This window comes from Oncorhynchus gorbuscha, linkage group LG25, assembly GCF_021184085.1.
Source record: "Oncorhynchus gorbuscha isolate QuinsamMale2020 ecotype Even-year linkage group LG25, OgorEven_v1.0, whole genome shotgun sequence".
In the NCBI taxonomy this organism is placed as follows: Eukaryota; Metazoa; Chordata; class Actinopteri; order Salmoniformes; family Salmonidae; genus Oncorhynchus; species Oncorhynchus gorbuscha.
In genome coordinates, this window is record NC_060197.1 from 38,921,739 (window position 1) to 38,942,761 (window position 21,023).

The window sequence follows — 21,023 nt, forward strand, 5'->3', positions numbered from 1 at the left end:
ATAAACATGACGTATTTCACCAAGCAGTCACTCGTTGGAGTTCCCTTTCTTCTACTATAATAAAATGACTTTCCCATGAAAAGTCTTGATCTCCCAGTTGCATGAGCTGGGCCCACAGACTGTATAATATAACGTTTGGTCCCAGTGGTTGCGTGAGCTGGGCTGGGCCCAAAGACTGTATAATATAACGTTTGGTCCCAGTGGTTGAAAGGAGTCTCTTGGACATAATGTGTCTGTCTAACAGTTGTATCTTTTCTCACAGCCGGACCAAGGATCTTATCGCCAGAGCAGGTAATGCATATCCAACAACACTATTCTCTGTCCAGACTCGGGTTGCAACCAGGACTTCTGGAAAACAATGGAATTTATTGCATGTTCCTGGAATTTTGCAACCCTACTTTAGACGTTCTATAATGCATTATTCAAACTCTATGTAGTCTTAAATGACTGACTGACAGACTGCTGGCCAGATCTGGCCGTAAGTTTTCATTCCCTTTCTTTAGTTTGGGACACTGAACTGCCTACAAAATGTCAAAGATAGTATTCAGACAGCGCAATACTCGTGCTTAGTTAACTTTTCAGCTTTTAACGAGCGTTGGCTTTTGAGTGTGGTTTAGCTTTATACTGGGACTCGTTCCAAAACCAGAGAGAGTTAAAGCACAGTCCCTCTTCTATTGTATTTAATATTGTCTCTAAGTATTTACCAGTTGAACCTAATGGGGATTCAGTTCGCGTGAAGTCAGTTTCATACGCCCATCAGATTAGCATAATAGTCTGTAAATGTGATCAGTGATCAACACGACAAGGGCTTTCTACGAGACAGAGAGTGCATGGAGTGAGCCTTCAAAAGAGCACAAGTCCGTATCGGAGACTACTACTACTACAACAAGTGACTGACCACTGGACATTGCATCATCTAGTCGTCTATGGGGCTGAAGGTCATTTAGAGTTCATCACTGTCCATTTCTCCGCCCACCACACACAGAAATAAAAACTTGGGCATGAAAATACCTCTCATCATACTGGGATCACAGGAAAAGCAGTGTTTATTTTTACAGTCCCGTTGTCACGAGGCAGAGCAGCAGCCGTTTCTCACGTTAAACACGGGAGAGTCTGTTTAGTACTCCAACGCTCCCTGGAAAGCCATCCATTGTGGTAAGCCGTGCTGCCGCACCACTCCCAGACTCCTGACGGGATGATGGATGTTTTACCGGAGAAGGAAGGAAGCCAAAAATATTTATATATTTTTTGTGTTTTTTTTGGGTCTCTTTCTCTCTTTCTGTGAGCTGTCCAGGACTAGACTTATTAACTTTCTCTGTCTCTATGAGTTGGCCTGAGACAGGTCTGCCTTTATTCCGCATGAGTTTAGGTTGTCTCTTAACTGCCTCTCCTGCATCATGAGAGGGCTGTAAAGTGTAACCAGGTCATATAGATAAGCAGTAACTGAATTGAACTATGTCCTACTCACTACTTCCCAACTGAATGGCAATACTTGCAAGTGGCAATCATGTGAAAATGCCACTTCATTTTAAATCAATCAAAAGCAGTCATTGATGTGTTTCAACAGGGTCCAGGAGCGGTATGAGGTAGACCCATGGGGATATTCCAAATGGGGTCAACAATGACTAATAAAAAGAAATCTACCTAACAAAACAGGTCATTACTATATAGTTAAACTGCAGACTTTCCCTCCCTTGTGACGTGAGCCCTGCTTTTTAGTTTTATAACCTTTTTCAAAGCGACACAGACAGATTCCCACCAGAAACATCCCAAACCAGAACCATCAACATGTAAAACCCATTCTCCTCTCCCCGAACCTTTTAAATTGAAGTAACAGTCGTCTAGATGATTTGCTCATAGACCTCATTCGACCGGCTCTGAATCTGGTCCCGAAGGGTCCGTAATGTCAAAGCATGATCTGCTCTGCTGGAATCAGCTGTGATTTAGTGTTCCTAAGTTCCTTGTTTATTTGTCTCTCTTCCTCTCTTCTCGTAGGATCTCCCGGGTCCAGACGAGGAACCCAAGGTATGAAACGTCATGTGTTAACTGTTATGTCATTCAACTAAATGTAGGTGCTTGGGATTCATACAGGCTAATGGTACAGACTGTTGACTTATTGTTATGGAGTGAATTATTGGTAGATATTGTAGCATCACCAGGGCTTTGGTAATTTAGGCAGGCTGTTGAAAGAGCAAAACATTTGAGGATAAGATTAAGTTCATATTGACCCATGGTAGTGCTTGGAGATTAATATGTATCCAATGTCCAGTCTTGTCTTACATTATTTTTCACCCTCTTTCATTGGCTGACAGGTCAATCAATCAAGATGTTCATCCGTGGTCGACCAATCACCATGTATGTCCCCTCCAACATCCAGAACTACGAGGACCTGAGGATGGAGCCACCTGTAGAGAAACTGGAACTCGATTGGGTGTATCCTTCCTGAGTCCCTCCCACAAGTCACGACCAGTGGGGTGTTGATAATGCAGCATTTTAGTTTTTAAATTCCATTCATGGTTGATTAGAATGTTTCATATTCTATAGTGCTAAGTTTCTTGGATGAAAGCCATGAAGTCCATATTGCCCATCAGTCAGTGAAACATATTTAAGTTATCGAATGTCCTTGAGCCAAGCCATCCTCTCCTCCAGGTAAATGGAAGTTATGTTATCCATAAATCACGTATTATGGGTGTAGCTGTGGGTGAAATTGCTTTAGGCTCAATTAATGATTTAGACTAATGAACCAATGAGATGCTTCAGTGATGTCACCTTGACTGGAGCCGCATAGTTACGGTTACCGAGGACGGGACTGCCGGGCCAACCTGTACCTGCTGTCGTCGGGTGAGGCGGTGTACTTCATCGCCTGTGTGGTGGTGTTGTACCACATCAACAACCGCACACAGCGCCACTACCGCAAACACACAGACTGTGTCCGCTGGTGAGTGGCTCAGATCCAACCTCGACCTCTCGTATCATTACATAACTGTACAAAATCAACTAAAACCAATTGTGATGTTGACTCTTTATGATATCCCAATTTGTCTTTACTTCAGTCTGACCATCCACCCAGACAAGGTACGGGTGGCATCAGGACAGACGGCGGGGGTGGACAAGGATGGAAAGGTGAGGGGCGTTTGGGCTATTTAAAGGCCCAGTGCAGTCAAAAATGTAATTTTCTGTGTTTTATATAGATTTACACACTGCAAATGATCATGCCCTTTTAGTGTAAGAGCTGTTTGAAAAGACCACCTTAAATGTCAGCCTGTTTTGGTCAGGTGGAGTTTTGACCTGCCTAGTGACATCACCAGGTGGTAAATTAGTTAATAGACCAATAAGAAAGAGTGCCAAACCTCTCTGCCAATAACAGCTAGTTTTCAGTTTTCCCCTCCCCACTCAGACCACTCCCAGACAGTCCTAGCAATTTTGGTTTATTTTTGACCATATTAATTGAAAACAATCACTAAGGTACTTAAATGTTAACCAGAAATGGCTCTATTGGACCTTTTTAAGGAACATAATCTGTCACTATTTAAAACTAAAATGTTTCCTTTCTTGCTGGAGTGTCCCCTTTAAGACTGAATTATTATATATATATTTTTAAATGGTCATACTATCAAATCTACAGAAAAAAAAGTATTGTATACATATAATAACACACATGATACTTATTATCAATCCTTGTCTAATTTATGTCTTAGCCCCTGCAGCCTTATGTCCATATCTGGGATTCCTCCACACTGATCACCCTACAACAGATAGGACTGGGCACCTTTGAGAGAGGTGTAGGGTCTGTGGCTTTCTCCTTTGCAGTAAGTCTTTATTCCCACTACAAAACAACCCTCCCACACGCACACACTAGATGTTACTAAGTTTATGGCCTATATTTAGTACAGTATTTCTCATCTCACTAAGGCGATTGAAGAACCCCTGACACCTAATCTCCATACAGGACTCTCAAACAAAACCAATACTGGCTTTAATACATTAGTCCTGATTTGTGACTGGGCTGCATCATCTCTCCATCTGTCATATGCCCTCTCACTGGTTCTTTCTCTCCTTTCCGTCTTACTTCTCCTCTGCTTGCAGGACGCTGGAGCCTTCCTCTGTGTGATTGATGACTCCAATGAACACATGCTGTCTGTGTGGGACTGTGCCAAAGGAACCAAGCACACAGAGGTTAAGGTAAAGCAATGCACCAAGACACGCACATGTGCACACACTCACGTTTTCATGCAAGCACACAGGCACGTACAAAGACACACACACAGATTCCTATTCATATTGCAATTAATCAATACCATTTACAGTATACATCTTGATACGGCTTCCTTGTGTTATAACAACCAAAGAATACCCCTATCTTTGCAGGTAGCCAAGCCTGTAATTTGCATGCGTAGGCTGTTAAAGACGGCATTACATTAGTGAGAATCTTCAGATCCCTGAAAAGGAGGCCTATTTGCATAGATTAAGCCAAAATAAATTCTTCCACATCACCTAGTTCTGTCACATGCTTTTGTCCCAAATGTTTTTACTTCCCTGAGAGTCATTTCAGCGGTGTTGCCACGGCAACTGTGTAAATATTTTAGACTGAATTTGTCCGCCGGTGTGTGCTCTATATGCATCTGTGTGTGTGTGTGTTAGAGGGGTTTGGATATTAGGTGGGTGTTTATATGACATCATTTTCTCTCTTGGTCTCAAGTTTCTTGTAGCACACATGCAGAACTTCTCGTATTTTCGCCAAATTGATTTAGCATAAGCATCATTTGTCATGAGTGCCCTAGATTCGAGAATCTCCAGTGAAATTTGGGAGTGGTCACAAGGAGTGGTTAGGGAGAAGGTTCAGCCCACGTAAATATATAAGATGGTTCAAAGTATGTAACATTTGCCCATCCCCCGCTGGACTGTAATGCATCTGCAAATTGAAACTAAGTTGCAGAAGTGTTATGCCCTATCATACAATCTGAACGGTCCTCAAGTCAATTCCAAGGTTGGCAAATTTGTAGAAATGCAGGTGTGAGATAAACATTGGAGTTCACAGTGATTTTGCATTTGAGTGAATTATCTGATTATTAAATGTTCTCCGTGTGTGTGTGTGTGTGTTAATCCAGAGCACCAACGAGGCAGTGTTTGCAGTGGAGTTCAACCCCAGCGACAGCACCAACATCATCACTTGTGGAAAGTCTCACATCTATTTCTGGACCCTGAGTGCAGGCTCACTCACCAAGAAACAGGGTATCTTTGGGGTGAGGGAAGTCCCTTAACTACTCTTCATCTGAAAAGTATTTTTCACATAGACAAAAGATATGTGACCAATGGGTATATCAAACCCGTCTCATCTGTATGACTCAAGGAAGACTATTCTAGCCCATTGAGCTAAAGCCTAGACCAACTCTGGAGGCGAAAACGAGTCTGCAGGTCTCACGCAAGGCTACTTCTCACTAAACCTCCTCCGCTACATATCGTCATTCAAACCTATTATCGGTTTGTAATGTTGCTCTACTTTCCTCCGTCAGAAATACAAGAAGCCCAAGTTCATCCAGTGCTTTGTGTTCAGCCTGACGGGAGACGTGCTGACTGGGGACTCGGAGGGGAACATCCTGACATGGGGCAAATCACCCGGCGACGTCAAGACACTGGGGAAAGGGGCCAAAGGTAATGTTACGCTCTGTTCCAAACGGACTCCCAATATGGACGAGGCTCTCCATGTGAAATACAGTGTATATAAACTAATAATACAATATCATCTGATTTAGTACCTCCTTAGCCACACATGTCTGGTACATTATTGGCTATCTTTTCCGCTTGCTCTCCGAATGTGAGAGACCTGTGACAAAAGACAACAAGGTAATCTTCTTCACCTCCTCTCTCTCTCTCTCCCTTCTGTTGAAGAGACGTTCCAGATCATGCGTCAGACACGGGCCCATGACGGCAGTGTGTTTACACTGTGTATGCTGCAGGGGGGCGCTCTCCTCAGCGGCGGGGGCAAAGACCGTAAGATCATCCGCTGGAGCGCAGACCTGGCGCCCGAGCGAGAGTGTGAGGTGAAAGATGCGTGTGTGTGTTTGCATTGTCACTCTTAATAACAAAACCGAGCGTGTTTCAACATTTAAGACCTTTTTGTATGTATTTGTGTGTAATTTCAGAATAAAGTATATGAATTTATTATAGATTCCAGAAAAGTTTGGTGCGGTCCGTTGCATCACAGATGTAAACGGGGAAGAGGTGTTGGTTGGTACCACCCGAAATGCCATCCTGAGGGGCACTTTCTCTGACGGCTTTGTGGCCATAGTGCAGGTATGTTAACATTGGCATGATGGAGTATGTACTGGGTGGTATGTGAAGTGGTTTGTGGTTAAACACCTGGTCTGCACATGTTCTGCTCTCCGATCTCCTACACTTTTCCGTTCTTCCCAAAGTGCGCACTTTCTCACTCCCCCTCATGGATTTCTAAGTATTATATTGTTGTATGCATGAGTCATGACACATGGGTTAGGAGTTTCCACCGTGTCTTACACAATATCCATTCCTTTTAAATCCACAATGGCAGTGAACAAGTGCACACTACAGGGAGAAGCATAGAGAATAGACCCCTAAAACCAGTGTGTGTATGGAGTCTGTGTGTGTTGCTCTCCCCCGTGCAGGGTCATGTGGATGAGATGTGGGGTTTGGCTACTCACCCCTCTCAGGATGTCTTCCTCACCTGTGGACATGACCGACAGGTGTGCGTGTGGAACACAGCAGAGCACAAACTGGACTGGTGCACCACACTGGAGGTGGGCGGGAGTGGACAATACACAAACACCCCTACACATATAAACACATGCACACTCCTACACATATAAACACATGCACACTCCTACACATATAAACACATGCACACCCCTACACATATAAACACATGCACACCCCTACACATATAAACACATGCACACTCCTACACATATAAACACATGCACACTCCTACACATATAAACACATGCACACTCCTACACATATAAACACATGCACACTCCTACACATATAAACACATGCACACCCCTACACATATAAACACATGCACACTCCTACACATATAAACACATGCACACCCCTACACATATAAACACATGCACACCCCTACACATATAAACAAATGCACACCCCTACACATATAAACAAATGCACACTCCTACACATATAAACACATGCACACTCCTACACATATAAACAAATGCACACTCCTACACATATAAACACATGCACACTCCTACACATATAAACACATGCACACTCCTACACATATAAACACATGCACACTCCTACACATATAAACACATGCACACCCCTACACGTGTAAACACATGCACACCCCTACACGTATAAACACATGCACACTCCTACACGTATAAACACATGCACACTCCTACACGTATAAACACATGCACACCCCTACACGTATAAACACATGCACACCCCTACACGTATAAACACATGCACACCCCTACACGTATAAACACATGCACACCCCTACACGTATAAACACATGCACACCCCTACACGTATAAACACATGCACACCCCTACACGTGTAAACACATGCACACCCCTACACATGTAAACACATGCACACCCCTACACATGTAAACACATGCACACCCCTACACATGTAAACACATGCACACCCCTACACATGTAAACACATGCACACCCCTACACATGTAAACACATGCACACCCCTACACATGTAAACACATGCACACCCCTACACATGTAAACACATGCACACCCCTACACATGTAAACAAATACTGATATTCATACTGTATTTTTCAGGAGTATGGGCTGTGTGCAGACTTCTGTCCTAATGGGGCCGTGGTGTCTGTTGGGCTCAGCACAGGCAGGTGAGACGCTCCTCTCTGAAATACCACAGCATCAAACTTCTTTCAGGAGACACGTCTCTCTGGCTAGAGAGTAGAGCAGGAAATAGTCCCAGTTGGTATTCACGTAATAATAAGGGATTCGCCTCGACTACACCCACAAATTGGGGAAAATGGACATTGTTTCCTATTCAAATCTATTTTTATAGCCCTTCTTACATCAGCTGATATCTCAAAGTGCTGTACAGAAACCCTGCCTAAAACTCCAAACAGCAAGCAATGCAGCTGTAGAAGCACAGTGGCTAGGAAAAACTCCCTAGAAAGGCCAAAACCTAGGAAGAAACCTAGAGAGGAACCAGGCTATGAGGGGTGGCCAGTCCTCTTCTGGCTGTGCCGGGAGGAGATTTTAACAGAATATGGCCAAGATGTTCAAATGTTCATAAATGACCAGCATGATCAAATAATAATAATCACAGTAGTTGTTGAGGGTGCAGCAAGGCAGCAACTCAGGAGTAAATGTCAGTTGGCTTTTCATAGCCGATCATTATGAGTATCTCTACCACTCATGCTGCCTCTAGAGAGTTTAAAACAGCAGGTCTGGGACAGGTAGCACGTCCGGTGAACAGGTCAGGGTTCCATAGCCGCAGGCAGAACAGTTCAAACTGGAGCAGCAGCACGGCCAGGTGGACTGGGGACAGCATGGAGTCATCATGCCAGGTAGTCCTGAGGCATGGTCCTAGGGCTTAGGTCCTCCGAGAGAAAGAAAGAGAGGAAGAGAGAATTAGAGAGAGCATACTTAAATTCACACAGGACACCGGATAAGACAGAAGAAGTACTCCAGATATAACAGACTGACCCTAGCCCCCTGACACAAACTACTGCAGCATAAATACTGGAGGCTGAGACAGGAGGGGTCAGGAGACACTGTGGCCCCATCCAATGATACCCCCAGACAGGGCCAGACAGGCAGGATATAAACCTACCCACTTTGCCAAAGCACAGCCCCCACACCACTAGTGGGATATCTTCAGACACCAACTTACCATCCTGAGACAAGGCAGAGTATAGCCCACAAAGATCTCCGCCACGGCACAACCCAAGGTTGGGGCGCCAACCCAGACAGGAAGATCACGTCAGTGACTCAACCCACTCAAGTGACGCACCCCTCCTATGACGCACCCCTCCTCCTTGAAATCAGCCCTTGCCTTAACAGGAAGGCAGTGTAGGGAGGCTAGCACTGGAGTAATATGATCAGATTTTTTGGTTCTAGTCAGGATTCTAGCAGCCGTATTTTGCACTAACTGAAGTTTATTTATTGCTTTATCCGGGTAGCCGGAAAGTAGAGCATTGCAGTAGTTTAACCTTGAAGTACCAAAAGCATGTATTAATTTTTCTGCATCATTTTTGGACAGAAAGTTTCTGATTTTTGCAATTTTACGTAGATGGAAAAAAGCTGTCCTTGAAACAGTCTTGATATGTTCGTCAAAAGAGAGATCAGGGTCCAGAGTAACGCGAGGTCCTTCAGTTTTAAATTATTTTTTTGAGGCGACTGTACAACCGTCAAGATTTGTCAGATTCAACAGAAGATCTCTTTGTTTCTTGGGACCTAGAACAAGCATCTCTGTTTTGTCCAAGTTTTTTTTTTAAAGAAGAAAGTTTGCAGCCATCCACTTCCTTATGTCTGAAACACAGGCTTCTAGCGAAGGCAATATTGGGGCTTCACCATGTTTCATTGAAATGTACAGCTGTGTGTCATCCGCATAGCAGTGAAAGTTAACATTATGTTTTCGATTGACATCCCCAAGAGGTAAAATATATAGTGAAAACAATAGTGGTCCTAAAACGGAACCTTGAGGAACACCAAAATTTACAGTTGATTTGTCAGAGGACAAACCATTCACAGAGACAAACTGATATCTTTCCGACAGATAAGATCTAAACCAGGCCAGAACTTGTCCGTTTCGACCAATTTGGGTTTCTAATCTCCAAAAGCAGCACTAAGGTCTAGGAGCACGAGGACAGATGCAGAGCCTCAGTCTGACGCCATTGAAAGGTCATTTACCACCTTCCCAAGTGTAGTCTCAGTGCTATGATTGGGTCTAAAACCAGACTGAAGCATTTCATATACATTGTTTGTCTTCAGGAAGGCAGTGAGTTGCTGTGCAACAGCTTTTTCTAACATTTTTGAGAGGAATGGAAGATTCAATATAGGCCGATAGATTTTTATATTTTCTCGGTCAAGGTTTGGCTTTTTCAAGAAAAAGTGAGTTTGGTACACATCCGGTGGATAGAGAGCCGTTTATTATGTTCAACATAGGAGGGCCAAGCACAGGAAGCAGCTCTTTCAGTAGTTTAGTTGGAATAGGGTCTAGTATGCAGCTTGAAGGTTTAGAGGCCATGATTATTTTCATCATTGTGTCAAGAGATGTGGTACTAAAACACTTGAGCGTCTCTCTTGATCCTAGGTCCTGGCAGAGTTGTGCAGACTCAGGACAACTGAGCTTTGGAGGAATACGCAGATTTAAAGAGGAGTCCGTAATTTGCTTTCTAATGATCATTATCTTTTCCTCAAAGAAGTTGATTAATTTATTACTGCTGAAGTGAAAGCCATCCTCTCTTGGGGAATGCTGCTTTTTAGTTAGCTTTGCGACAGTATCAAAAAGAAGTTTCGGATTGTTCTTATTTTCCTCAATTAAGTTGGAAAAATAGGATGATCGAGCAGCAGTGAGGGCTCTTCGATACTGCGCAGTACTGTCTTTCCAAGATAGTCGGAAGACTTCCAGTTTGGTGTGGCGCCATTTTTGTTCCAATTCTCTGGAAGCTTGCTTCAGAGCTCTGGTATTTTCTGTATACCAGGGAGCTAGTTTCTTATGACAAATGTTTTTAGTATTTAGGGGTGCAACTGCAGCTAGGGTATTGCAAGGTTTAATTGAATTCCTCAGTTAGGTGGGTAACTGATTTTTGTTCTCTGATGTCCTTGGGTAGGCAGAGGGAGTCTGGAAGGGCATCGATGAATCTTTGGGTTGTCTGAGAATTTATAGCAAATCATTAAAAATGTGAATATTATCTGCTATGACTACAAGGTCTGATAGGAATTCAGGGAACTCATTGAGGAATGCTGTATGTGGCCCAGGAGGCCTGTAAACAGTAGCTATAAAAAGTGACTGAGTAGGCTGCATAGATTTCATGACTAGAAGCTCAAAAGACGAAAACGTCTGGGGTTTTTTGTAAATTGAAATTTGCTAGCGTAAATGTTAGCAACACCTCCACCTTTGCGGGATGCACGGGGGATATGGTCACTAGTGTAACCAGGAGGTGAGGCCTCATTTAACACAGTAAATTCATCAGGCTTAAACCATGTTTCAGTCAGTTTGACTATAACTGCCTTTGAAGTAAGGGATCTAACATTAAGTAGCCTTATTTTGAGATGTGAGGTATCACGATATCTTTCAGGAATGGAGGAGGTCTTTATCCTAATGAGATTGCTAAGGCGACCACCGCCATGTTAGTTTTGCCCAACCTAGGTCGAGGCACAGACTCGGTCTCAATGGGGAAAGCTGAGCTGACTACACTGACTGTGCTAGTGGCAGACTCCACTAAGCTGGCAGGCTGGGTAACAGCCTACTGCCTGGCCTGCACCCTATTTCATTGTGGAGCTAGAGGAGTTAGAGCCCTGTCTATGTTTGTAGAAGATGAGAGCACCCCTCCAGCTAGGATGGAGTCTGTCACTCCTCAACAGGCCAGGCTTGGTCCTGTTTGTGGGTGAGTCTCAGAAAGAGGGCCAACTATCTACAAATTCTATCTTTTGGGAGGGACAGAAAACAGTGTTCAACCAGCGATTGAGTTGTGAGACTCTGTTGTAGAGCTCATCACTCCCCCTAACTGGGAGGGGGCCAGAGACAATTTATCGATGCCGACACATCTTTTGAGCTGATTTATATGCTGAAGCTATGTTGCGCTTGGTGACCTCTGACTGTTTCATTCTAACATCGTTGGTGCCTACGTGGATACCAATATCTCTATACTCTCTACACTCACCAGTTTTATCTTTAGCCAGCACCATCTTCAGATTAGCCTGAGCTTCGGTAGCCCTGCCCCCTGGTAAACAGTTTGATCGCTGGATGATTCGTTTTAAGCCTGACTGAAACATAATACTAATACTGTGGGTAATGGAGTCGCCAATGACTAGGGTTTTCAATTTGTCAGAGCTAATGGTGGGAATCTTCGGCCTCTCAGACCCCGTAACGGGAGGAGTAGAGACAAGAGAAGGCTCGGCCTATTGACCCCCAGTTCAATAGAAAAATATATACAGAAATAACAAAACACGCCGAAAAGCTGTTGTGTTGTTCAATCTACATGTGTCCATGTCAAAAATCCCATCCTGCTGTTCAATGTGGGAGAGTGGGAAATGTGGGTACGCGGTGTCCAAGTAGGTTACGAGTAGCTATGCGTGTGGAAAACATTTAATCACAGGTAAGACAATAAACTTGTTTAGTACGGGCCATTTGTAACTCCACTCACTACTTGTAACTGTATTGTCTGTTTTTGTATTGTTGGTCTTGGATAGCTTAATGTTCCGGTCCGTAGCTAGCACTCACTCAGTCAAGTGGCTGCTTGCATCGTTATGAGGGGGTGGCAGGGTAGCCTAGTGGTTAGAGCGTTGGACTAGTAACCGAAAGGTTGCAAGTTCAAATCCCCGAGCTGACAAGGTACAAATCTGTTGTTCTGCCCTTGAACGGGGAGTTAACCCACTGTTCCTTGCCGGTCATTGAAAATAAGAATTTGTTCTCAATTGACTTGCCTAGTTAAATTAAAAACAAGAACATTTAGTTTGAAAGTTTTTGCTGTGAGCCAATGTTTTAGGTAAACAAACGTTGTGGGCAGGGTCGCGACGTTCTCTCTCATACCAAGCATTATAAACTCATATAAAGAGTTAATCCATAGAAATACTTGCATGCCTTTGTGACATGAACCCATACAAAATGATACACAACCCCAAGATGATAAAAAATACATAATTGTTTGGTGGTTCAAACCTTCAAACTGGTTGTCTACCTCTCTGCCCAAACCCCCCACCAACCACCCCCTACCTACCACCCCCTGTAACAGATGGCTGGTTCTTGACCTGCAGACCAAAGAGGTGATCTCAGACTACACCGACGGGAATGAACAGCTGTCTGTCATGAGATATTCACCAGGTCAGAGGTTAAGCTCCTTTCCTCAGTGTCTCAGAATGGATCGAATTTCAACCATGATTCAGTAATATGTACTCACTTGGCACTATGATGGATCTCTATTATTTATGAAAAAATGTATTGCCTTTATTTGGAACCTGCCTTTGTTTTCATTTCCCCTTTCAGACGGTAGCTTTTTGGCCGTGGGTTCCCATGACAACTTCATCTACGTCTACAACGTCACCGAGTGTGGACGGCGCTACTCCCGCTACGGAAAGTGCAATGCAAGTTGCAGTACATTCTGGGGTGTTGGGGATGGTTGTGGATTATTTCTGTAGTGAATGAGTGGTTCATTGTGGGGTACAGTAGGGCTCAGGACACATTTGTCATGGTGTTTAGGTGTCGTGTCAATTTTTTATGTCTGTTATTTTTAGGGTCACTCCAGCTTCATCACTCACCTTGATTGGTCCAAAGATGGGAAGTACATTATGTCCAATTCGGGCGACTACGAAATCCTTTACTGTGAGTGACTGTGAAAATGTCTACATTTCCATGTCTCATTTGAACATGTGTATATTTGTATAGTATAATATGTCTTATTTTCCTTAGTTATCCTAATGACTATTGGTCTTCTCAAACAGGGGACATTGCTGGAGGGTGCAAACTGTTGAGGAACCGCTATGAGAGCAAAGACCGAGAATGGGCATCCTACACCTGCGTACTGGGCTTCCACGTCATGGGTGAGTGACAAAGTGATCACCCTGTTGCGGGAGAACTTTCCTGCAATGTGGGACATTTTAAAACTTGTAGTGTATTTGAGGTTTAAAAAGGCTTCTGAAGTTTTTAATTTACACTTAGACATGTCAGACTTTTATTTCCCCTTATGAAAAATGTATCAACACCTAGAAAAATGTCCATTAATTATAATCCACATAATAATTCATATTTCTTGTTGCTGCAGGATTATTTTCCTGCTGTAGCAAACTGGCTCAAATTAAGATCCTACATCTGTATTTCAAAGCTCTCAGCATCACACAACCCCTTAGCAGTGACTGAGTATTCAACCTGTATTGTGTGTTCTGTCCGTCCCATAGGTGTGTGGTTAGAAGGTTCAGACGGTACAGACATCAACGCCCTCTGTCGCTCCCACAGTGAGAGGGTGGTAGCAGTGGCTGACGACTTCTGTAAAGTCCACCTCTTCCAGTATCCCTGCCCAAAACCCAAGGTCAGGGATAACACAGCTCCACATTTACAATTGATTTCCCTTATTTTTACTCCTTGCACCAAAACATTCACCGCATATCAACTGTCTTCTTTTACCCATCAGGCCCCAAACCACAGTTATGAGGGCCACGGCAGTCATGTGACCAATGTGCGCTTCACCCACTGTGACAGTCACTTGCTCTCTATGGGTGGCAAGGACACGTGTATCCTCCAGTGGGAGGTCAAGAGAGCAGGAACATCGGATGGTGGAGACCGCCTACACTCTGCATCCTTCACCAGTTCCCCAGAACCTTAAAGGAGGGAAAGAGACATTAAGAGTAAATCTAATCACATTTTATTGGTCACATGCACCTTACCGTAAAAAGCTTACATACATGTCCTTAACCAGTTCTAACAAAATAGTTAAGAAAATATTTACTAAATAAACTAAAGTAATTTTTTTTTTTTTTTTTAAAGCAACACAATAAAATAACAATAACGAGGCTATATACATGGTAAGACAATGTCAATGGGCAGGGGTACAGCTCATGTAGGTAGGGGTAAAGACAGAGTGATAGAGAGGCAGAAGGGAGAGACATTTTTACAAAGTGGGGAGTAATGTAGACTGGGAGGGAACTGGCTGGCCCTTATATATACGTACAAAAGTTGTAAGGTCAGCCAAGGACCTGTGGCGTATTGTTTATATTGGATTCTTACAGTACAGAAGGCTTTGGATTCCATAGGATTCTCTTTTCAAGCATGATATTAGCCCCACATGATGAAATGGAAACGTTAGTACATCTGGGCAGAATCTACTTCTCAAATTAAGTGAAATTCATAATCTGACGTTTGAAAAAGGTCAAGCTTTCAAATCAACTGCCTGTTTGACTGCCATCATCAACTGACGACAAAGGGATCAATTGTTGAGAACATTCCAAAATATCCCATTTCGTTTACATGTTTGTTTACCATACAAGCGTACCGTAGTGGTGTTTTATGGTTATCGTCTTGTCAGAAAAGTAATATCATACATATTTTGCTTGATTGCTATCTAGGAATATTTACCTTTTTTTTGTGCTTCAAACTTTTGCATTTTGCTAGACTGTGACAATCTTTCAAGTACATTTATTCATTAGTTTCAACTGCAATATCTCCTGTATTAGACAAATTCATTCATGTTTACCTTATTGTAGTACACTTTTGGATTTGCTATCTTCTGTGTTTATTTAAAAGTACTTTTGAATGTGTCATCGTTTGCTATGTCTGTAGATATTTATATCAATAAACAATTACAAAAACGATGCTTATGAATTCCTAGCATCTTTCTTTCTAAAGTGGGTTGTACTTGTACTCCAATTATTTATACATCATTGGTTGTTCTAAAAACTGTATGCTATCGAAATGCTCGCTAGAGGGCAGTGTCGTTCAAATAAGGGCCATGTTGACTTGTCATTCTGCTACAGCTGCTGTAGAAAGTACTATATCTGAGTCTAGACTCTGGAAGTGGTGGAAGGCTGTATACGTGTCTCGTCAATGTGTTAATCTGCATACTCAATGCTCAACATGTCCACCAGATCATCTGCCTTCAGTATTACTTTAGTTATAGCTATTGGGTTATAAACCATGTTGGTTACATTTTTGCTACTTTATTAACTTAATCAGTGGTTCTTAGTGTTTAATGGTGATAGTTGGAGCAACTGTTATGAATTGTGTTGTCGGAGTTTTCCGATTCTAAACGACGTTATTTTCCGAAGATGACGTTTTCGAACGGGAGGGGGGACAGTGTGTGTGTGTGTGTGTGTGTGAGAACTGAGCAGAGGTGAAGAAGAGGAGGATGAAGCTGGGAACGGAGGATGGGAGGAAGAGTGGAATAAGCGACAGGCTAGCTATCAAGGGCTGTGTATGCATGCCTGCAAGTGTGAATGCGTGAGTGAGGAAGAGGGAGGTGGTTATCGGACTGAAACAAAGACGCATTTTGGAACCCCGAAACATTAACGGAAACTTTAAACTTTTACCAGCCAGAGCTTGGCAACTGTGCCGGGTCCCGGCTTTGTTTCGAGGCAGGGGAGGTTTACAATAAATGTAGGGATAAAATAGCCCCAGATCGAATTTTTTTTTTACGCAAGAGGGGAATCCCTTGGATAGTGTTTATTGGGGGTAACGAGAGAATGGCGGCCAACATGTACCGAGTGGGAGGTAAGTCTCTGTTTTTTTTAGACCTCTCAGCGTGATTGTTAGCTAGCTATGCTAAGGTAGTTAGCTAGCTGATTTGCATTTGCTAGCTAGCGAGTGATAGTTATTTCCGCGAAGGCTGGCTAACTAACAGGCTAACGCTACCCAGCTAACTTGTTAGCAGGACATGTCCAATTATAACGCGTTTCTTGGCTATTGGTAGCGCGAACTAGTTTTAGCTTATAGTTTAGCTTGATTTATTTGGCTGTAAGACTTTTAATCAACTTGCAGTGTAACGTTAGCTGGTATAGTTAAGTTTATATAACTAGCAATTTTAACGCTAGTTGAAACCAACAAGTTAACTTGAGTATGATAAAGTTACTCAAAACATGTTTGTTTTACTTAGCCAGGTAACGTTAGCATAGTCGACTGCGAGCGTTTAGGTGCCATCTGTCACTTGGTTTGGCTACATCGCTAACGTCAACTTACAGCTAGCTAGCAAGTTAGCTTGCTGACTCTGTAGGTAGTAAGCGTATGCTACCAATCATAGCTATAATCAATTGTCGTACTAAGTGGGAAGCAGCTGTATTGTTCAGAAGATAATCCCAAACTTCAATCTGTTCCGAAATGTATACTCATCGTTAACATGTAGCTACATTGTTTACATAGGTTACAATATGGTGCATTTAGCAAGCTAACAATACTCACGTCTGTATGTTAAACGCCGGTAAACGTGTGATAGCTTGGTCGCAAGCTGGCCATACCTAAACCGTCTGGATTCCTCTTAAACCCACAGGGTCGACAGCTTTATTTTACCATCAACATTGCAATTTTATGAGATTATATTATTGGTGGTGGGAAAGATGATCAACATCAGTGGACTTGACTTGGTGCGACGTTGATTGTTCTTAATGTCTTGGTTTTAGTCCGTGTTTTGTTTGATGCACAGCCACTGACTGAACCAGTGAAATATATAGCCATGATGATACACACTGATACATTCTTGCTGTTTTATCGTTGTATAAGGTCCCACAAGAGCGTCTGTTTTTAGGTCACGGTGATTAAACGGTGCAGTGTCAGAGGAGATGCTACATTGTTTCTGTGCATAATACAATGTAGTCAAGCTCTTGTGCAAAATAGCCCCACAGAAAGCATTGGGCCAAACATCATTGATATGATTACTACTAGTAGATGACGTGTTGCAGTCCATGAATTATGATAACGAATGCCTTATTTTATAGGCAACTGTATATATGGATATAACCCCTGACTGTCTGAAAGCCACATGACAGCAAGGCATTGTTTCGGTTGCAGCATTATGCATTTATTTAGTCTCTACGAACATGGCAATTACAGTATGGTATTTTAACCTAAACCCCCTCACCTCAGTTATCTTGGCCTTGAGACTGTGCCTGAGATGGCACTGCTCTGCAGATGGTTGTGTCTTCCGGCTTGTCTGTTGATAATGCCTGCCTGCTTATAGTCCCCCACATCAGTAACTTCACAACACTGCCTCCCAGCACCTCAGAGCGCGACAAAATACTTATGCACCCGTGCACCGTCGACCTACTGGAGGGAATCTTCCCGAGAGCTCGAACAAAGAGTCAACCATTAAGTCTAATGTTGTGATGTTCATGCCAATTTTCTTGCTACAGTCAAGGTGGTCACAAAACCCGTGCCTAGCAGAATGTCTACCCATTTGGGCAGCCCTGGGCCAGCGTCTCACTATGAGTGCTGATCTAGGATCAGATCTCCCCTGTCCGTTTAATCTTATTCAGGCTAAACTGATCCTAAGACAGCACTCCTACTTAGAGATGTGTTCTGAATAAGGGCCTTGGTTTGGGATGTGTCTAAAACCTGTTGTTTATGGTGAATTTCAAAGCAAAACCAAAGTGTTGTGTTAAGCGAGTTCTGTTATCTTCCCAAACAGTAGTGACAGTACAGTGGACGCTGTCACAGCTACGAACTGTTGCTGCTTCTCCGTGGTGAAGCTTTTACTTTTGACCTGTCACTCTTGACATTATGCGTGTGGAAATAAATTGTGGGTGGAAATTAAATTGTGGGTGGAAATTAAATTGAGCCCTAATGATTAATTGGGATATGAGGGCGGCCTGTTGTATTTGCTCAGTGAGGCGGTTAGTCCCGAGGGTCCCACATTTCATCGTTTTAAATGTTTATCTGCACCTCATCTGAAAAAGTATAGCCTTGTGGATTTAGGCCTACTACTATATTCAAAACAGTCCTTTACCTCACAGAAAACCACGTCACTCTTATCATGAATAGCTTTTACTTGCCTCCATTAGCTGAATTGAATGGCTTGGTCTAGGGCTATGCCCTGTTTTATAGCCAGAGGAGCCTATCGACAGGCTGGGTACAAGTCCTGTTGATATAAAGAGCATGGAATGAATCAATGGAGCAGTGCTTGCCACAGATGCTTTGTATGTAGCAATAGACCCACTAGTAGGGCTGTGATGGTCATGGAAATATGTATGGCAGTAATCGGCCAGCCAAATGACCGTGGTTCACATAACTGTTTGAATAACAAAAAAATTACTATCATTTTTAGGGATGCACGACATATCGGTTAAGATATCGGATTCTGACGATATTAGTTAAAAATGCCAACATCGGTATTGGCCCGATGTCTAGTTTAACAACGATGTTAAAAACCGATGTCAAAGCTACCGTGCATAACTAAAATATCGTTGGTACATGATGTAATGACACCACGTAAAATGTAGTGCTACACGTGCAACACAGCATTCCTAACCTAGCCCACAATGCCTGCTGTGGAGATAGAGCAATCAACAAGTCAAGCAGTCATATGAAAGAGTAACAAAACTTTAGCGAGACAACTCCAAGACAAAAATCCATTAAAGCCAAGATAATGAAATTCATTGCCCTTGACAATCAACCGTTCTCTGTCGTGGGTGATGTTGGCTTTCGTCGACTGGTCGAGCACCGGTACAAACTACCAAGTGTGCTATTTTTCAGATGTTGCCCTTACACAGTAATCGCGTCACTCCTATTACCTTCACAACATGCATACTATGGAATGCCATTTGGGTCTTTGCGTGTCAAAAAAGAGAGTAGTATTGTCAAAGCTGTACAAAAATGTCAGCAAACACCGGCCACGAACGATGTGTTTACAATGGTAATAAAGCATTGGTAAAGTTAGTAATAAAGCATTATTTGTTCAACCGCAACACCAATACAACCAGCCTGAAAACAATGACCAGTAAAAACTGCACTCGTTTTCATTATTCTTAGCAATGATTTAGGAATCCTTGTAAGTATTAGCTAGGTTGCCACTTGTTATTCGCCTATTAAAATTGAACTTCAGTAAATGAAAATAAATAGCAACCCTGTTGCCCAAAGCTAACATTATAAGCAGCCAGCAAGCTTCATCTGGCTAATGAGGCTCGACCGGACCGGGCTATGTGTTGTGAAGCTAGCCACAATAAGAATTAGGCACAATAGTGGAATTTGTGGTTTGCCTTCAAAATAAGTGTCATTGACAGTGATGCAAATTAATACAAATAGTAGAATTATGCCATACTTTTATTTTGAACCCAAAGTCCGCAATTGTCGCTAATCCTTATTGTGGCTATCTTCACGTAGATAGGTCCGACCACCATTAATCAAATAACCCTAATTTCTAAAACAGTTCTTATTTTAGATGACAGCTAGTTAACTGTATAGCTAACTATAGCTACTTAAACAGATTGTCATTTTGCTATGTTTTTTTGGGGAAGAACTACATTGTTTGTATCCATGAGCTTGCTTGCTTTTTTTTAATGACCAGCACTGTCGGTGTACGAGACAACTTTACCAGCATCATCGCATACATATCGATGAATCGTTGTGACATATGAAATGCGAGGGATTGTGTAATAACTACGTAAAAAATATATGAATGCGTTAAATTATTATTTGACGTGCAGTCATATTCAGGTCCTGATTGGTCAACAAGCTTGTTTGACACGTCAAATAGTGTTATTTTTTGACACGCAAAGAACCAAACGGTGTTCCGTAGAAATCCTGGTTGAGAATGAAATGACTGAACAAAGGAACAATGAAACAGCACAGCAAGTAAGTGAAATAAATAGGTTTTGATTATATTTTACTGGTAATGAGGACATAATTTAAATGCCAACAAAATAACTTTTTGGTGTGTTTGTGTCACCTTTATTTAACTAGGCAAGTCGGTTTGCAACACATTCTTATTCACAGTGACGGCCCGGACGACTCTGGGCCAATTGTGCGCCGCACTATGGGACTCTCGATCACGGCCGGATGTGATACACCCTGGATTCGTACCAGGGACTGTAGTGACATCTCTTGCACTGAGATGTCATGCTTTAGACTGCTGTGTGTGTGTGTTAACTATTTAACTGTACCAGAATGCTTAAAAGGCCACAATTTTAAAATATCGGTTATCGGTATCAGGTTGTTTTTTTTGTCAAGGGAAATATCGGATATCGCTATCGGCCAAAAATGTAATATCGGTGCATCACTAATTATTTTAAAACACATTTTTTCCTTACCTTCTCTCCCTACTGCATCTGCTGCCATAGGAAGATCATTAACAGGCTTCCCTATTCCAGTCAATGATGGCAT

General features: G+C 42.6%; 2 protein-coding genes across 4 annotated transcripts in view; both read left to right on the top strand.

Moving 5' to 3' along the window:
* The window catches only part of LOC124013830 (echinoderm microtubule-associated protein-like 3), a 50,633-nt gene extending 35,101 nt beyond the window's left edge, over positions 1-15,532 (top strand). For 2 of the 3 annotated variants that reach the window (XM_046328392.1, XM_046328395.1), the window contains 19 exons: positions 263-291; positions 1,996-2,025; positions 2,313-2,433; positions 2,789-2,938; positions 3,054-3,123; positions 3,699-3,809; positions 4,087-4,182; positions 5,109-5,243; positions 5,514-5,652; positions 5,890-6,056; positions 6,169-6,294; positions 6,642-6,773; positions 7,811-7,878; positions 12,964-13,052; positions 13,215-13,312; positions 13,463-13,550; positions 13,670-13,768; positions 14,123-14,253; positions 14,356-15,532. In XM_046328392.1, the coding sequence (XP_046184348.1) occupies positions 263-291; positions 1,996-2,025; positions 2,313-2,433; positions 2,789-2,938; positions 3,054-3,123; positions 3,699-3,809; positions 4,087-4,182; positions 5,109-5,243; positions 5,514-5,652; positions 5,890-6,056; positions 6,169-6,294; positions 6,642-6,773; positions 7,811-7,878; positions 12,964-13,052; positions 13,215-13,312; positions 13,463-13,550; positions 13,670-13,768; positions 14,123-14,253; positions 14,356-14,547 (2,071 nt within the window). In that variant the 3' untranslated portion in view covers positions 14,548-15,532. The remainder of the gene's footprint in view (positions 1-262; positions 292-1,995; positions 2,026-2,312; positions 2,434-2,788; positions 2,939-3,053; positions 3,124-3,698; positions 3,810-4,086; positions 4,183-5,108; positions 5,244-5,513; positions 5,653-5,889; positions 6,057-6,168; positions 6,295-6,641; positions 6,774-7,810; positions 7,879-12,963; positions 13,053-13,214; positions 13,313-13,462; positions 13,551-13,669; positions 13,769-14,122; positions 14,254-14,355) is intronic. The other variant, XM_046328393.1, reaches the window with a different exon arrangement.
* A 492-nt stretch (positions 15,533-16,024) lies between these two features.
* LOC124013979 (metastasis-associated protein MTA2-like) overlaps positions 16,025-21,023 on the top strand; it is a 30,080-nt gene continuing 25,081 nt past the window's right edge. Inside the window, exon 1 of the mRNA XM_046328595.1 lies at positions 16,025-16,427. Coding sequence (XP_046184551.1) covers positions 16,400-16,427 — 28 coding nt within the window. The 5' untranslated portion in view covers positions 16,025-16,399. The remainder of the gene's footprint in view (positions 16,428-21,023) is intronic.